This window comes from Python bivittatus, unplaced genomic scaffold (genome assembly GCF_059951505.1).
Source record: "Python bivittatus isolate LINGU-HERP-01145 unplaced genomic scaffold, Pbiv_v1 ctg000530_np1212, whole genome shotgun sequence".
NCBI lineage: Eukaryota > Metazoa > Chordata > Lepidosauria > Squamata > Pythonidae > Python > Python bivittatus.
Window position 1 is genome coordinate 6,782,275 of NW_028277085.1, and position 15,674 is coordinate 6,797,948.

Genomic DNA, 15,674 nt, shown 5'->3' on the forward strand with positions numbered 1-15,674 from the left:
TGATTGATGCATGCAGGAAGCTGCATAAGCTGAAGGAGCAGGCAAGAAAAGGGGAAAAAACACATAAGATCCAGTTAGGATCGCTTCCAGTCAAGACTCTGACCCATCCCAGTCATGGGATGGAAACAGTGGTGGTTGCTCTGACCATGACCTTCGTTGGAACCTGGATGGGCAAGTGTGCCCTTTCAGGTCTTATTAGACATCTGGGCAGGGTTCAAGGCCATTGACCATGGTATCCTTCTGGTTTGTCAGTTGCAGCCACCATTTTTGGAAGTTACTGGGGCACAGGAGACAAACTACTTTTGCAAATCAAACCTGAACTTGAGAGAAGCACATAAAAAGGATTCCAGGACTGCTGTTTGGATTCAGATATTTCAGTTGATATTGCCAAACCACTGCTTTTTCCTTATCACAGGAACCTTTGCTGATCATGATCTAGATAAGGGCTAAATCAGTAGTGCTATTGTATAAGATAAAATTGTGACCCTGTGTAATACCTCTTCTAGCAGCTCCTTTGTGTAATATCTTACAGCTGGTGAAAACAGTTGAATTGAATTCTAACAGCTATGTTCCATTTGAAACTTTTTAAATAGTATTATTGTTAGGGAGATAGCTATGAGTCCTACTTACTAATCAGTCTGCATCAATGCAAGCAGAAGTGCTCAGACTGCTTCATCATTCATAGAAGCAAGGTGACCAATTGTATAAGGACAACAGCACTTGGGGTCATAAGCCTCATGAAGGGAATCCCAGAGCATGATTTTAGCAAACTTCCCATTTCTGAATCTCCTGAAAAGCCAAACACTCATCATCCCATGATGGAAACAGCAAGTCCAAGTTCCAATTGGTTCTTGTCACACTTTAACTAAATAGTCACTAACTAATGGGCAAATGTGACTGCAGCTGAGAAGTATAATGCTGTTTAAAAAAAAATTGAACCAAGAAAACACAAAGTTTCAAAGTCAAATTTTCTTGATCACTAGAGTCCTTTGAAAATGCTGGTTCATTATGGAGTGTTTACCAGATAAGTGCTTCTTCTTCTTTCCTATTTTCTCCAAGAGCTGCTAAAATATTAAAATATTATTTTTGAAAACGGGGACTACTTTAGAAATTATGTAAAGCATCTTCTTTTGGAGCCCAATAAAAACACTCATTAATAATGTTAAAACATTTCCAGATTTTTAAAAAAGTTTCACTTGTATTAGATGATGCATGCATTAAAAAAAACTGAATATTTTTCTGGATCATTCATTCATACTTACACTATGAATTTAAGAGGACCTTTCAACAAGCAGTATCAGCTAATCAAGAAAGCCGACAGCAGCTTCATTACGATGCCTAATTCTGTATTACAGCTGAAGATCAGAGGTTAAGTTACCTAAATGAATCAATGGTCTTTTTGAACAGAACTATATTTCTGATGCTGAGAAAAAACTTTAATCAAGTATGAGCAACACTGATTAAAGAAACACAGTCACTTGAGACAGGTTCTCCCAATCGGATTGTTCCTAGGCCAGACACCTTCCTTAGTTCCTTAACCCTAACTGGATGAAATCTAAAATTATGTGACCACAATTCAAGTTAGAATATGTGAACATCTCCACATACTGGGGCTCAAGTTCACAATTCACATGCTGGATATGATTCCCCAATTTTTTCTAATATGAAATGCAATACATTATCCTACATAATTTCTTCTGCACACTAGGATAGTAATCTCACAACAGCACACAGAAGATCCCAATTCAACCTTGATTCCTATGATGGAGGAAGACAACATACAGGGAAAGTGCAGATTCTTTCATTTCCTGTTTTGTTAGACACATTGTACATTATACACAGGCATATCACTAGATCAGAAATCATATCCAACATAAAGAATCATATTCTCCACCCACAAAAAAGCTAAATCTAATTTGGACCAAATACATTAATCAGTATGATATAAAACTAGATACACATTAATACTTACTATGATTCTTACTATGCAAGAAACATTGCAGTAAATTAGAATACCAATCTTAGAGACCACCACTGTCTTGCATTGCCTGTATTATTACTGTTCAAACATTTGAAGCTACATGGGCTCATGCCTACGAAGAAGACTCCTCTGCTCTCATATCATATAGTTAGCTACAAGTTATTTATTTGGCAAATTTATGTAAGAGCCCATCTCACATATGTGAACCTGAGCAGTGTGAAATACACACATATGAAATAACCCCTTTAGGAGAAAAAAAGCCCAAACAAACTGATAAACCTTATTAAAAACAGCCAGATCTTTTTTTCCTTCTGGTCTAGTGGCAACTCTTTTGTTTCAGAAGAAGTACTTTACAGGCAACCTATTACAAGATGAAAAATAACTTTAAAACTAAAATTCATATTGTTTCAATTCTATGAATTCAAATATTAAAAGAGGTGGGATTAGACATTAAAATGGATGGAAATCTTCTAGACTTTTCTGAAGAAAAGCAAGAATAACTGGCAATTGTTGATATTGCAGTAATGCTGTAGAAAACACATAATTCTAACAGTATTACATGAATATGAATACTGCTTGTTAATTAAGCAGTCTCACAATGAACTACAAAAACTAGTTTCCCAAAGAGGTTTGAAATAAATGTATGTTGTGTACTTCCCCAAAGATGCTAACCTATGAGGATCCTGGGCAGACTCGTTTTGTGTTGGCCAAGGATAGCTCCAGTTCAAATGCCTTTCAAAATGTTCATTTGGGACATGCTTAACTCATATTGGAAAAAAATCAAATGCTTATCAGTATTCAAAATATACATATCATGTGCTCTCATTTCCACATCCAACTAATCAAGATTAAATGTTTCTTTTTCACCTTAGATAAAAATGATGGAATTGAACTGTAATTCCCACAACAATTTCAGAAATAGCAGTTCAACTCATTTTACAGCCATTTTATACTAGAAATTGGAAGCAAGGAATTCAATCCCTTTCCAACCTTTTATTGCTATGTCAAAATCAAACATTCAAACATTATAAGCCACTGGCACATCTAAATAACTGTACATTTGAATACTGTCTGATAAACATTTGTGCATAATAGATAATATTCAAGAGTTTATTGAAAAAATATATGCATTGGTAAAACATTTCTTAATAAAGATGCATTGGTAAGTCAATCAAAAGCACTGCATATTTACACGTATCTAAACTTTTTTCCAGACTGATAGTTTACTTTTATCTCTTTCTTCCCTCCTCCATACATACTGGCAGTTGATGAATGTGAAGTATGACTACAATTCCTATTGTATAAAATCTGACGGAGATAGGAAAAAATCTCTCTCTAACCAATCTTTCCCATAAAAACTGAACAAAGGTAAAACAATACTTCTCCAGAATTAACTGAAAATCATTGGTTCATATTATGAACTTTCCAAAAGTTTAAATACAAAACATTAAACTGGCAACTATGTTAGTGTGCATTGCAGAAAATGATCAGTTTTTTTTCCACCATAAAAAACTAAGATCCAGGGAAGAAATATCAACATCTAAAGGCAAACAAGTGCTCATTACTAGAAAACTGATAACATATCATTTTCAAAATATCAGCAAAGCTTATTCAGTCTTGGTTAAAATGTACAATAGGAAACCACAAAAATTACATTATTTATATATGTGTTGTGGTTTCATACTAATACAAACAGAACATACAAGTGCCCAGATGTGGCTATCATTTTCATTATTAAACTTAATGAAAAATACAGATAAAAGTTCACACAACTGTAAGGCCTAGTTGATTTTGAATTTTGTCTTTAAACAATGAAAGCTACATCAGGTTGACCTCAAAAAAGCTGATTAAGGTGAAAACTGGTTAGTACCTGGATGAGAGGCCAAGAGGAAATCCCTGGGCTACAAAAATTAAAACAAAAAACAAAAAAGCAGAAAGCAGCAAGGGCAAAAAGTTTCCAAATTGTTGCCAAGAAGCCTGCATTGTTACCACTATGTAATCACCAGCTCAAACTGAGGCTCTCTCTTCCTTTTACCATAGCAATTTCAAAATAAAGCTTTAATAGAGCATTATGACTTTTGACTACTGCATTTTCTTAAGAGAACTGATGATTTTGTGAGTCAAAGCAGCTTTCTAATGTATGTATTTGTTGTGTCTCTTGTACACTTATAGAATCTTCCTAATGTTCTATTATTTCATTGATTTTTGATGCCTGGACTCCAAAAAATGGCTGATAAAAACTTAGACTGAATACATAACTGGTGAGATGGTATACTAAAATCTCCCTAAATTAATACAATATCTGACTTCATAGTACTTTTTAAGAGATTCTAGGGAACACATTCCAAATGAAGCTGTCCTCACCCACTGACAGAAATATTGTAGAACATACAGTAAGTGGAATAAAATTACTATTATATAAGATCCAGAAGATGCACACAGTTTTAAAGAAGTTGACACCATTTTCCCGAAAAATTTAATGAACACGAAATATATTCATTATAGCGAGTTTGTCACTACAGTAATCATTACCACAATGTAACTGTGTCTACACAACATACTAACTCATGATTTGCTTACTTTACTCAAATGGCTGAATTCATGCATACTTAAAATCAAAAACTAACACTCTGCCTAGGTTCAATAAACACAGAGCCACATACTAGCCAAACATATTTTGCACAAATTTGCACAAATACCTAGTAAGAAAAATATGAGGTTTTATTCATATAATCTTGCATCAAATGCCCAATTCACCTTTGTGGAATCGCTTCCAAGTTTTTCAAAATACTGCATTCATTCTCCACAAAATAGAGAGAAAAAAAAGGAAGACTGTCCTGCTAAAGCAACCCACACTGCTGTGCAATTATTTTTTTCCCTCTTTGTTGCTTCATTTGCATCATAAGTCTGAAAACCAAATTGTAAGGCTCCTTAAAAAAGAAAAACAGAATCAAGAGAAATAATTCACTCAGTGCAAGAAAAGTAGAGCGCAGAGACTGAAAGGGGAAGTGGATGCAAGTGAAGTTAGAAGCTGCTCATTTTTGTCAATACTGTTAAAGACATATATGCTATGTTTAAATTCTATAGTACAGGAAAACCCAGTTTTAAAATACATTTTAAATAAACGTTCTGTGTGACACATGGAGGAACCAAGAAGATTATGCTTCTTCCCCATCCTGAAGATTAAGGCAAAGACTGATGGATTTAGTGCAAAGACTGAATTCACAAAAGCCACTGCAATCTCTGTATTGCCTACTGCCAAATGAGTACCCTCCAAATATGTTTTCCTACAGCTCTGATCATCCTCAACCAGCATGACCAACAGCCACAGTCATTAACAATCACAGGAGTTGTGTTCCACAGCAACAGTTGAGATTGGATGCACTGTCCATGCAGTGTCATCTTTAAAGTACCCTTGAAGAAAACAACCAAAGCAAATTGAGCATTTTTATCAAATGCATGCAGTGGTGCAGTTTCTTAGTACAACCACACTTAGCAGCAATGTATCTGAGAGCATTTACCGGTTTGACTACACTGCAGCATTCCTACCATCCTGAAGGCCTGAGCCCAGCTGACACACCAGCTCAACTAAATCATAACCGCTGTCCCAAATTCGGCTTCAAAATCAAAATTAAAAAAAAAAGCTTCCTTTGTGGCTTATCTAGTAAATACAGCAGCAGAGATAAACAAATATTGTCATTAGAAAGTTTTACACAGGAAGAGCCTGTAAGGATGCGGAGCAATCCCATTTCTTTCTCTCATTTTTTTTTTTTAAATACCTCTAAGCCTCCTTAGGACAAGAAAGGGGAAAAAAACTTATTTCTATCCTTCAGCCTCGGGATCACAATGCAGCTGCTGCAGCCTCGCACACCACGCAATGCAACAGCACAACCATCATTTCCTTCTCTCTCTTTCTCTCCCTCTCTCCCCAACCCACCCCGTTTTTTGCTTTTTTGTTAAAACACACACACACACACACACACACACACACACACACAAAACCCGGTGCTGACAGAAACCCGGGGCTCCAAAAATGGATGATCTCATGTAACATTCGCACCGCAGGGAGGGGGGCGGGCAGGAAAGTGGAGGCTCGGTGACCTTGCAAGGCAGGGAGGGAGGGAGGCATGGGAAGGGGTGCAGGGGGGGAGAGGGGCGGGCGGGGCAGCGGGGGCACCTTCCACGGGCGTTCCGCAGCCAAGCGACCGAGGGCTCCCCCGGGAGCGAATCCAGCGCGCCCGCTCGGGATCGGGAGCCGCCGCGCCTCGAATGAATGAAGCCTCCCCGCGCCCAGCCGGCCCTGCGGCCGCGAGGAGCCGGCGCTTCCCCCTGCATTCATGGTACGGATTTATGAGGTAAATGTATACAGCCGCCCGTCTCACACGCGCGCATCCCTCCCGTCCGGATCTCGGCGGCGGCGGCCCCGTTCCTCCCCCATTTCCTCCCTCCGCGCGCCGCCAGCTCCCGGAGGAAGCCGCGGCGGGGAGGCGTCCCTGGGGCTGCCCGAGGGAGCCGCAGGTGCCTCCGAGCGAGGGGATCGCCGGGGGCGGAGTGGCGGAGGAGAGCGCCCGCCCGCCCGCCCGCCCGCTCGCTCGCTCGCTCGCTCGGTCGCCTCATCCTCGGCTGTCCGCTGAGGGGAGAAGCGGGGGGAGGTGGGGAAGCCCGGGGGACCCAACGGAGGGCGGGGGGCGAGGCTCACCTGCGGGTGGGGCGGGTCCGCTGCATCCCTCCGCCGCGCCTCTCTCTTCCCCTCAGGGCAGCGAGGGCACCACCGCGACGGCCACCCGCGTCCTCCCCGCTTCAGTGGGGAGGAAACGCTGCCTCGCCTCAGCCTCAGCCTCTCCCTCCCTCGCGCGCACGTGCACGCGCCCGGACGGGCCCCGCCCCTCTTCCTCCCCGCCTCGAGCTGACGTGACGCGCGCCCTCGCGCGCAGCAGCAACGGCGAGAGGCGTAGGCCTCGGGCCGCCGTGCCCCAAGCCAAGCCCCGCCCACGCCTCTTTTCAGGGGACGGGCGGGGCGGGAGGAGAGGCAGGCAGGCGCGCGCGCGCGCGCGCTCTCACAGCGGCGGCGCCGCCGCCGCCGCCGCAATCCCCGTCGGCTCTTTACGCGGCTGGCGCAGCGCGGGGGAAAGGAGGAAAGCGCCGCTTTTACGACGCTCCGCTTGGCGGCCGTCCCGGGTAACCCCGGCGAGAGTGGCGAGCAGCACGAGGCCCGGTGGCAGGTAAGGCGCCTCGTGAGGTAGTTTCCTCTGAGGGAGATCCGACGCGGCCTCGGGGCGGCGATTGTCGTCGGTGGCCCTCGCTGTAATTACCGAAAAGCCCGGAGGGGACCGTAAGCGTCGCTGCGCCCGCCCTGGGGCTTTTGTGGGCAGGCGGCTGCTGCACAGCGCTCCCGCGGGGCCGGACCCACCTCCTCGCTGCTTCCAGCCGGTCATCCCCTCCTTCCCAGTCCTCAGAGTGCGCCTGGATGGTGAAGTGACCTTCCGTCTTTTCCCCGCGAAGGAAACGTCCCTGTCCCGTCACTCATTCGTCCTTATCCCGTATTATTTGCGAGGTCCGGCCAGACGCGTCACGTTTGCTGAGGAGATCCGTGTTCTGTCCCGGAACAAAATCCTCTCGGAACAAGCAGGAAAGGGGGATGAGCCCCAAACCGAGCCTGGAAGCCCCCTCCCCCGAAGATCACTACCCCCAAGAACAAGGTGGGGGTGCAAGAAAAAGATCAGGCCAGGGGGTCTCCTTTCACTGTTGGGTTCCATTGGTTTATACTTAAGAAGCTTTGACCCCGGAGATTTCCTCTTCGGCCAACGCAGGGGCATGACTTCTGTTTGCTTTTGGGCCCTTCCAGGGTTCGTGTAGTTGAGGGCTAGACGTTTCATGGGGAGGGGGTGTCACAGGCCGTTTGGTTGAGTTGGATTCCTTTATCACCTGGAACTCCCTACCCAGAGAAATGGGAAGGGGTCCCAAAATTTTGGCCCAACCCACCCAGTTACAGGGACGGAGTGCGGCAGGTCTGGGATGGCAAAAGTGACACTTTTAGCGCTCCTGCTCTAAATATGTCTAGTTTTGATTTTTTTATTATTATTATTATTTTGGGTACTTCTATGCCCCTCTACTCTGAAATGGCTCCAAGTGGCATGGGACAAAAATAGAAGTCCAAAATCTCAAGACAGTGAAAATATAATAGTACTAATCAGCAGGGGTTGATCATAACAGAAAATCTAACATCTCTCAAATGTTCTCTTCTAGGAAGGAAGTGATCCTTAAAGGTGGGGGCAAGCTGTTCCACAGGAGGGTGCCCCTACTGAAAAGGCCCAGTTCCTGAGTCCTTTTCTCAGTCTCAGCGATTTTAAGGTGTGTGGACTTAATTCCCCATGCTGGCTGGGGAATTCTGGGAGTTGGAGTCCACACATCTTAAAAGTTGCTGAGATTGAGAAACACTGATCTAGATGTCTTTTGGAAATGGGACCCTCAAGAGGACTTCTTTCCCAGATCTTACAGGATAGGCAAATTCATTTCGGAGGAGGCAGTCTTGAAGATAGCCAGGTCCTGAGCTATGTACCAGCCAGCACTTTGAATTTCACCCAGAATATCTCCCAAGTTTTTTGTCTTTGTTTTTATTAAACAAGCCTCTGAGATGGGCACAGGAGACACTTTTCATTGTAATAGACTTGCTGTGCAAAACGGAGCCATAATAAATCTGTTAACCTTTAAAGTGACATACTTTTTGTCTTTTTCTACAAAACACTAACAGTCAATTTCATGACTGGGTTCACACATAATGCTAGGCCTTATATTTTTTTAAAATGTTTGCTTTGTTGAATAAGCCCCAGTTGCCTGGGCCCATACAACATGTAATGCAGTAAACCAGGTGACTGGGTTCATACACATAGACAAAAATGAAACAAGTTGCGTCATGATGTATAACAAGAAGTTTAAGGTACACATATATAAGATTAGGTAATATCCCCAAAGAAACCCTGCTGCTTTCAGTTTGTTGAAGATAAAAGTCACAGGATAACTATGGCCAAGCTATCCACTTTTAGGAAGGGTCTCCATAGGTGAAAGTCATATCCAGTAATAGTTATCCACTATAGAAAGACTGTAATCCAATCACCTTTTAGAAGTACTGCAATTTACTTGTTAGGAAAATGGTCAGTTTTTTTAAAAAAAAATTTTTAGATTTCAGTGGTAAAATCCAACCTGTATTCGGTGAAGGTTCCAGGGTCAAATCCTAGCATTTACAGAGTAGACAGGGCACTAGAGTGAACTCTGCCTGATGATTTGGTGAACCTTTGCCAGCCAGGATAGTCTCCAGCTGTAAGGTAGCTTTCACGATTGATTCAGTCAATTGCCAAGCTTCAGTTGATCTAATTCAAGTTGATTGGTATCCTCATTCATTGTTTGTTTTGTTTTGTTCACCCTGAACTTTTATTAGCTAGAAGGCTAAATAAAACATTACATTAGATCATCTTGCCTTCAGGGAAATTCCAATTATAGGAACTAGTAGTTATCACAGCTTTCCTTATTCTGCCTGGCTAGATGGTAGCTCCTAACCAACCTTAGCTAATCTTGGAAAAGCTAAACAGGGCTGAACACGGTTAATACTTGGGTGAAACAGCACTAGGAAATGCCAGAACTGCAGGCTAAAAAGCAACTCAGAAGGCAGCCGTGGCAAACCACTTCCATATCTTTACCAAAAAGGCTATATGGATATCTCCATGAAGTCACCAGGGGTTGTGCATAAGATTTTTCTTCTTACTCTGCAATTTCCAAGGCCATCTTTCTATTTTTTTTCCACCACTGGAAAGTTACTTGGCCTAAAAAAAGATTCATGTATGCCTATCCCTTCATAATTGCAGGTTCTATTTTTTTCTTTGTATAGTATACTTAAAAGTGCTTTGTTGCAGCTCCCAAGAAAATGAGTTGCTATCTGAGAAAGATTTTCTTTAGATACAGAATTCATTTGGTGAGTCATTGTCAAGAGGTTTCAAGTAACAGCTAATAGGTAGAATGAGCAATACTTTGCTATTGGGAAGAAAAGAAATGCAGTCAGGACGTGAACAATTACGTGCTCTGGGACAATGCTGAAAACCACCACGTTGCTCTTACTGATAGTTGGAGGTTAAGCAAAGAAAAGGATGCAGCATCCATTGTGTAGCTATTAGTCTCTGTAAGTCCAGATTGTTGACTCAGGTAACCATAGATGCTCCTGTTCCATCTTATTATTTCCTGTTATGGTGATCAGCAAGACGTATCTTAGTCCATAAGATATTTCCTTTGCAAGAGTGGGAAGCTCTGGATCCACAAAAAAAAGCAAGTACTGGTTCACTTTAGAAGGTCTACTATATGCATTTCATGTATGCCACTTTTAATTCTCATTGTTAGCTTTTAAAAGAATGCTGTTTAGTTATTGCCCTTAAAAATGTCAATGTTTATTGATACACACACAAACAAGGTTATCACTGAATTTCCTCTGTCCTTTAACCGTACACAGGGAAGTTTCCCATTCCTTCCTAATGAGTAAATAAATCAGCACATGCAAGTTCTTTCCTGTTGCAATGAATGGGTGTTCTCCAGTTTTCTCTGAGTCATGCCAAGAGGAGAGTGCTCACTGTTAGTTGTGTGCTTTCAGAAGGCTGGATCAGAGCCTGAGTGATATTCAGAAATATTTACAGAACACAGAACATCAAATACCTTCAAGGCAATCAGTTTTTTTAATTCCTTGAGAAAGCTTTAGTGGCACTGACTTCTAGATAAACAAGAATCTGATCAGGCTGAAAACGTTGCAGTTTTGACTCTGATTTCAAGAGCAAGACTACAGTAATAATCAGTTTATTTTCCTGATAGCATGAGATAGAAAAATATTTTAAAATCCCGTTAACATCTGATCAATTGCCATGCTCCCATTTTGCACACTGAATGTTAGTGTGCTCTTTAGCTTTCACATTCAACCTTTTTCATTCTCTAGCTCAGCTTTATCGATGCAAAAGCACTTCACACATCCTTTGTGTTTGAGACCCTAATGCAGTTTATTGAAAGGAGGCAGGCAAATGAGGGGTTATGCCAAATACAGAATTGCTCCTTAAAAATTGTGTCCAAATATGAACTTTTCCTTCCTTCACCTACATGCATGGCATCATTATGTTATCCTGAATCTGTTATCACTGAGTATTCTGGCAAGAATTGGGGGAAAAAACTGTGGAAAAATACATATATTGGAATTGTTGCAAGTAAAGGACTGTTTTTAGTGGCAATCTGTCATCTAGCATCATATCTAGTTAAAGAGAGAAGGAAACCCCTGAAAAAGTTGATTGAATCAAATGAAATACAGCTGTGGAATGCTCTGTCTTGCAGAATGGGTTCGTTAGAAGAAAGGCAGATATTCCCTTGCAATTGTTCAGGAAAGAATAACTGCAAGATATAGATTGCTCTTATATTTTCTGTAGTACAATTATTTTCTATCACTCTGGCTTCATATTATTTGGATTGTTAAGGGAACCATATACTGATATTCAGGTAGATCTATTTAAGCAGACTTTGAAAGGCCTAACTGTATTTGATACTTGATTCCAAGTGTCACAAATTTTATCAACAGACATGCCCTTGGAATTCTAGAGTAGACTTAATTTACAGAATAATCCTATCTATACCTGAGAATGTTTCTGACCCTGGAGACTCCATGATATCCAGCACCTTTCAGCTTTCTTCAAATAACATGGAAGTGATGGAAGAGCAGTTGCTTGCTGTTCCATTTTCTATCTCAGATACTTCCTCCTTCCCTCCATTCCTCCCTAAAGAAAAATTCTCTCCCTACTCCCATAATCTCCTTACAACCACCTTATAAAGATGTTTAGGCTGAGAGATTGACTTTTAATGAACCTGTCCCTCTTGTTTGGATTGTAGTTGAGCAACTTGATTTTTCTCATTATGTTAGACAATTGTGGGCATCCCACATAACTTTGTGGGTGTGTGTGGGGAATATTATTGGCCATCTGGGAGAAGGATGCCCAGCAACTCCTATCTTCTCCCCTAAATTCTCAACTAATGCTGAGTCATGGAGAAGGTAAGAAACAACATTCTTTTCCAATATTTTGCTACATTCCCCCCAAAACCAAAGTTCTTCTTGGAGCATCTCAGCAAGCCCAAATTGCCTAAAAGAGATTCAGGTTCTTCCCTCTTGCTGAGGTTTAGATAGGAGGGGGCAGGCAGATGCCTTCTCTTATTGATTCTTGCCTTTTTTCTACTCCAGAAGAAAAGAGAAAAATTATTTTATACTGTATTTCTTCAGTCCACAACAAAGGAGGAGTTAGTACTGATACTATTAGAGGGCTGTGATGTTTGATACCCTGTGGATAAATTTACATTGATCCATACAATGGGGTCAGTAAATCTAACCTGCCATTCTGTAGTAAATTTCTCTTTGCATCTTTGATCATTTTAGGTGTTGGGATTTCTCCAGCCTTTTCTCCAGTCCTGATTGCACAGAATGGACCCCATTGTCCTGAGTTACATGGACAGTTTGCTGAGACAATCGGATGTTTCATTACTAGATCCTCCCTGTTGGCTGAATGACCACATAATTGGGTTTGCTTTTGAGTATTTTGCCAACGACCAGTTCCAAGACTTCTCTGATCAGATCTGCTTCGTGGGCCCTGAGGTGGCTCAGTTCATCAAATGCACCACCAACCAGGAGGAGCTGGCCCTGTTTCTTGAGCCACTGGACCTCCTGCACAAGAAAATTGTGTTCCTGGCTATCAATGACAACTCCAACCAGGCAGCTGGTGGCACTCACTGGAGCTTGCTAGTATATTTCCAAGATAAAAACTGCTTTGCTCACTATGATTCCCACATCAGGTGTAACTCGGTGCATGCCAAACAGGTAGCAAGGAATTTGCAGTCCTTTCTTGGCAAAAGAGGCAAAGTTGCCTTTGTGGAGGAGAAGGCTCCAGCCCAGCAGAATAGCTATGACTGTGGGATGTACGTGATCTGCAACACAGAGGTCCTCTGCCAGGAATTCTTCAAGGGGCAGCAGGAACCGGTGCTTCAGCTCCTGACTCCTTCATATATAACAGGCAAGAGAGAAGAATGGAAAAAACTCATTGCTAGACTTTCTAAGAAGTGACTTGTGACTTTCTAGCCATTGGTCTTCTTGTGTTTTGTCTTTTTCCCTGTGCCTGAGAGGAGAAGCTTGTGCACAAGACTTTTTTTTCCCCTACAGAAAGAATGTACTTATCTTTGCACTTCTGCACTACATTATTCTGCTATTGATCAGAATAGTGCTAAGCCCTGGGAAATGGCTATGCATCTTCCCTACAGTTCGGAGCAGCTGCGGCTTAGCCGTTACACCCCCACCCCTGTATCCCCCCAGATTCCTGTGACGTTCAAGTTCTTTGTATGCCTGTGTGTGATCCAGTTTCAGTGATGTCAGCAGCAGAGACACTGCTTCTATTTAATTATGGCAGCTTTCAGTATCTCTCTTTCAGAAACATCCCTGAATGTCTGGAATTGAGGTCAGATTTTATACTGCTGTAAATTACTGTATCGCTGGTATCCAAACCCTCAGTCTTAGGGCTAGGAAGGAGAGCTCTCTTATTCCTGCTCTTCTGGAAAAGGGGAAAAAGCTGCTTGTTGTGTGAAGTGTTTTTCCTGTCTCCGGTAACTATAGAGTTTACTGTAGTATGACAAAACCAAATTATAATAAAGTACAGTAACCTTGAAGGCAGGAGAGTAGGCTTCTCTATTTCTAGCCCCATCTCCTCCTGCTGTTTATTTAACACAATAAGAATTTTTTAAGGTGCTGTACTTCTGAAAGAATGCTACGATGAAACTGATAAAAGAGTGAAAGGAATTCAAGTTATCCCTCCACTATATAGACCAGTGGGGGGGGGGGGGAGATAGCATATTTATTTACAGAAACTGTAATTTCTGTATATCACTTTGAGCACTTTGACCTAGAAAGTGCCTTAATAGTGCACTGGATCGATTGCCCTAAAACATATTCATCTGGAGTGAAGTCCAGTAAGGTTTAGTTCTGTTACCTACCATTGTACCCTAGGATTTCTGGGTATGCTTGTAAAGGCAGGAGGACTTGAGTGTTCTGTGCCGATTGGGAGCTGGAGTTGGCTCAGGTCCCATGAGAATTGCAGATGCAGACAGCTGGCTGCTGTGTTAGTGGTTCTGCTGCAGAGGTTCAGTCTTTCAGGAGCACGTTAGGAGAAAAATTGTAATAGCGACGGAAGAAGCAGGATTGGAACTTACCTATTTCTCAAGCCTCCTTCCTTTCTAACTGCTGAACAATATGTGGGATTTGGGAGTGAGGGTAGAATCATGACCAGCTGCAACTGAAGTTCTTTTGCTGTTGTGTGATGTAAATTTGCTTCCTTCTGCTGAACTTTTGTGCTGAAGAAAGTAACCTATCTTGTTTGGTAACATACCAAGCCAGGTGGTATAGCCATAAAGCCTATATCATCTCTCCTCCCACATCTGCTAAATCCTGTTTTATTGATTCCTGATGGATGCTGCCTTAGCAACAATCCTTTTTTAAGTGCTGCACAAGGAGCATCTTCAACAGGATTTAAGTAACAAGATGTTCAGTTATTTTAGTATATGTTGAAATTGTTGGGCAGAAGCACCTTCATAATTTCTCTTATTTGCATAATTGCATAATTTATGTTTGGGAAAATCTTCAGCCAAAAATAATAATAAAAAATCCATCTGAACAGTGATACTCAATGGTGGTAGTCTTGTTTTCTTTGCTTCCAAACAATTATTGAGTTGTGGAATACATACACAGCTAGAAGAGAGAGGGAAACAGCAGTTTCGTTCTAGAGATGTTTTCTGAACAATGACAAAGCTTCTGCAGACCCTGATGGATTGTTAGGTTTACAAGAGTGTACAAAGCTGTATCTCATTAAAATCAAGGATGCCTTCAGATGAGACTTTTTTTGATGCAAGTACCTTAATTCATGGAATTCTAGGACAACACTAGAAGATGAAGTCTTCTACTTGAAGCTGTTCTGTGTTATCCACTGCTGTTTCTGTCTTGCCCCAAAATGACACTAGGAAGGGAAGGCTTTAATAGCTCACTAGGAACTATTTGGTAGCGATCTACTGTTGTTAAAACCCAGGACCTTCCATCTGGGTATGCAACCTTCACCTTAAAGACAATTGTCAATCTCCTTGTGGTGCAGCAGCATGAAAACTGAAGAATTAAGCCATGGTGATGGAAGAAAATGGGTCTTTGAGCTCAGTAAACAGAGAATTCAGAATAAAAAAGTTTGGGATTAGGGAAAGTTTCAAGAAGTAACTGAGGCCCTGTGCACATTGTTATTTCAGTTGCTGCTCCTGCTATTGAGCGTCTTTACATCCACTAAAATGAGGACAGGAATAGCAGAGACAGCACACTAGAAATGATCAATGAAGCGCAATTTGGATCATTGTTGAGTTGCTGGAAGCGTTATTGGCTCTGAGCTGTGTTCCCTTATATGGCTCTGGATGGTAGGGAAATGCATTTCCCCAAATGTCCTTTTGCACCAGTTGCATAAGGAGGCCTTCCACACATTTCTGGGCCTATCAGAAGTCATGTAGTTCTAAGCAAGTTCCACAGGATCTCCCTGCAGATTGACTGAGTGCAACTGTGGTCTTATTAATCGAAAGGCTTAGTACAGTAGTCCAAATGCAACAGCTTTTCTTT

The 15,674-nt window shown here is 42.0% G+C and overlaps 2 protein-coding genes across 8 annotated transcripts in view; one reads left to right on the top strand and one right to left on the bottom strand.

Annotated features, from left to right (window-relative positions):
* Positions 1 to 6,838, bottom strand: part of MYO9A (myosin IXA) — a 108,549-nt gene extending 101,711 nt beyond the window's left edge. For all 5 annotated transcript variants that reach the window (XM_088148509.1, XM_088148508.1, XM_088148507.1 and 2 more), the window contains exon 1: positions 6,681 to 6,838. The gene's annotated coding sequence lies outside the window, so the exon portion shown is untranslated. The remainder of the gene's footprint in view (positions 1 to 6,680) is intronic.
* A 115-nt stretch (positions 6,839 to 6,953) lies between these two features.
* SENP8 (SUMO peptidase family member, NEDD8 specific) lies at positions 6,954 to 14,713 on the top strand. Of its 3 annotated transcripts, none has more exons than XM_088148519.1 (2): positions 6,954 to 7,203; positions 12,423 to 14,713. In XM_088148519.1, exon 2 carries the CDS (start codon positions 12,468 to 12,470, stop codon positions 13,101 to 13,103), a length of 636 nt encoding a protein of 211 aa, XP_088004645.1. In that variant the 5' UTR covers positions 6,954 to 7,203; positions 12,423 to 12,467; the 3' UTR covers positions 13,104 to 14,713. The 3 variants fall into 3 exon arrangements, with proteins under 3 accessions (XP_088004645.1, XP_025022574.1, XP_025022575.1); XM_025166806.2 differs by lacking the exon at positions 6,954 to 7,203 and adding an exon at positions 7,212 to 7,680 and having other exon boundaries at positions 8,228 to 14,713; XM_025166807.2 differs by lacking the exon at positions 6,954 to 7,203 and adding an exon at positions 7,212 to 7,680.
* Positions 14,714 to 15,674: the final 961 nt, after the last annotated feature.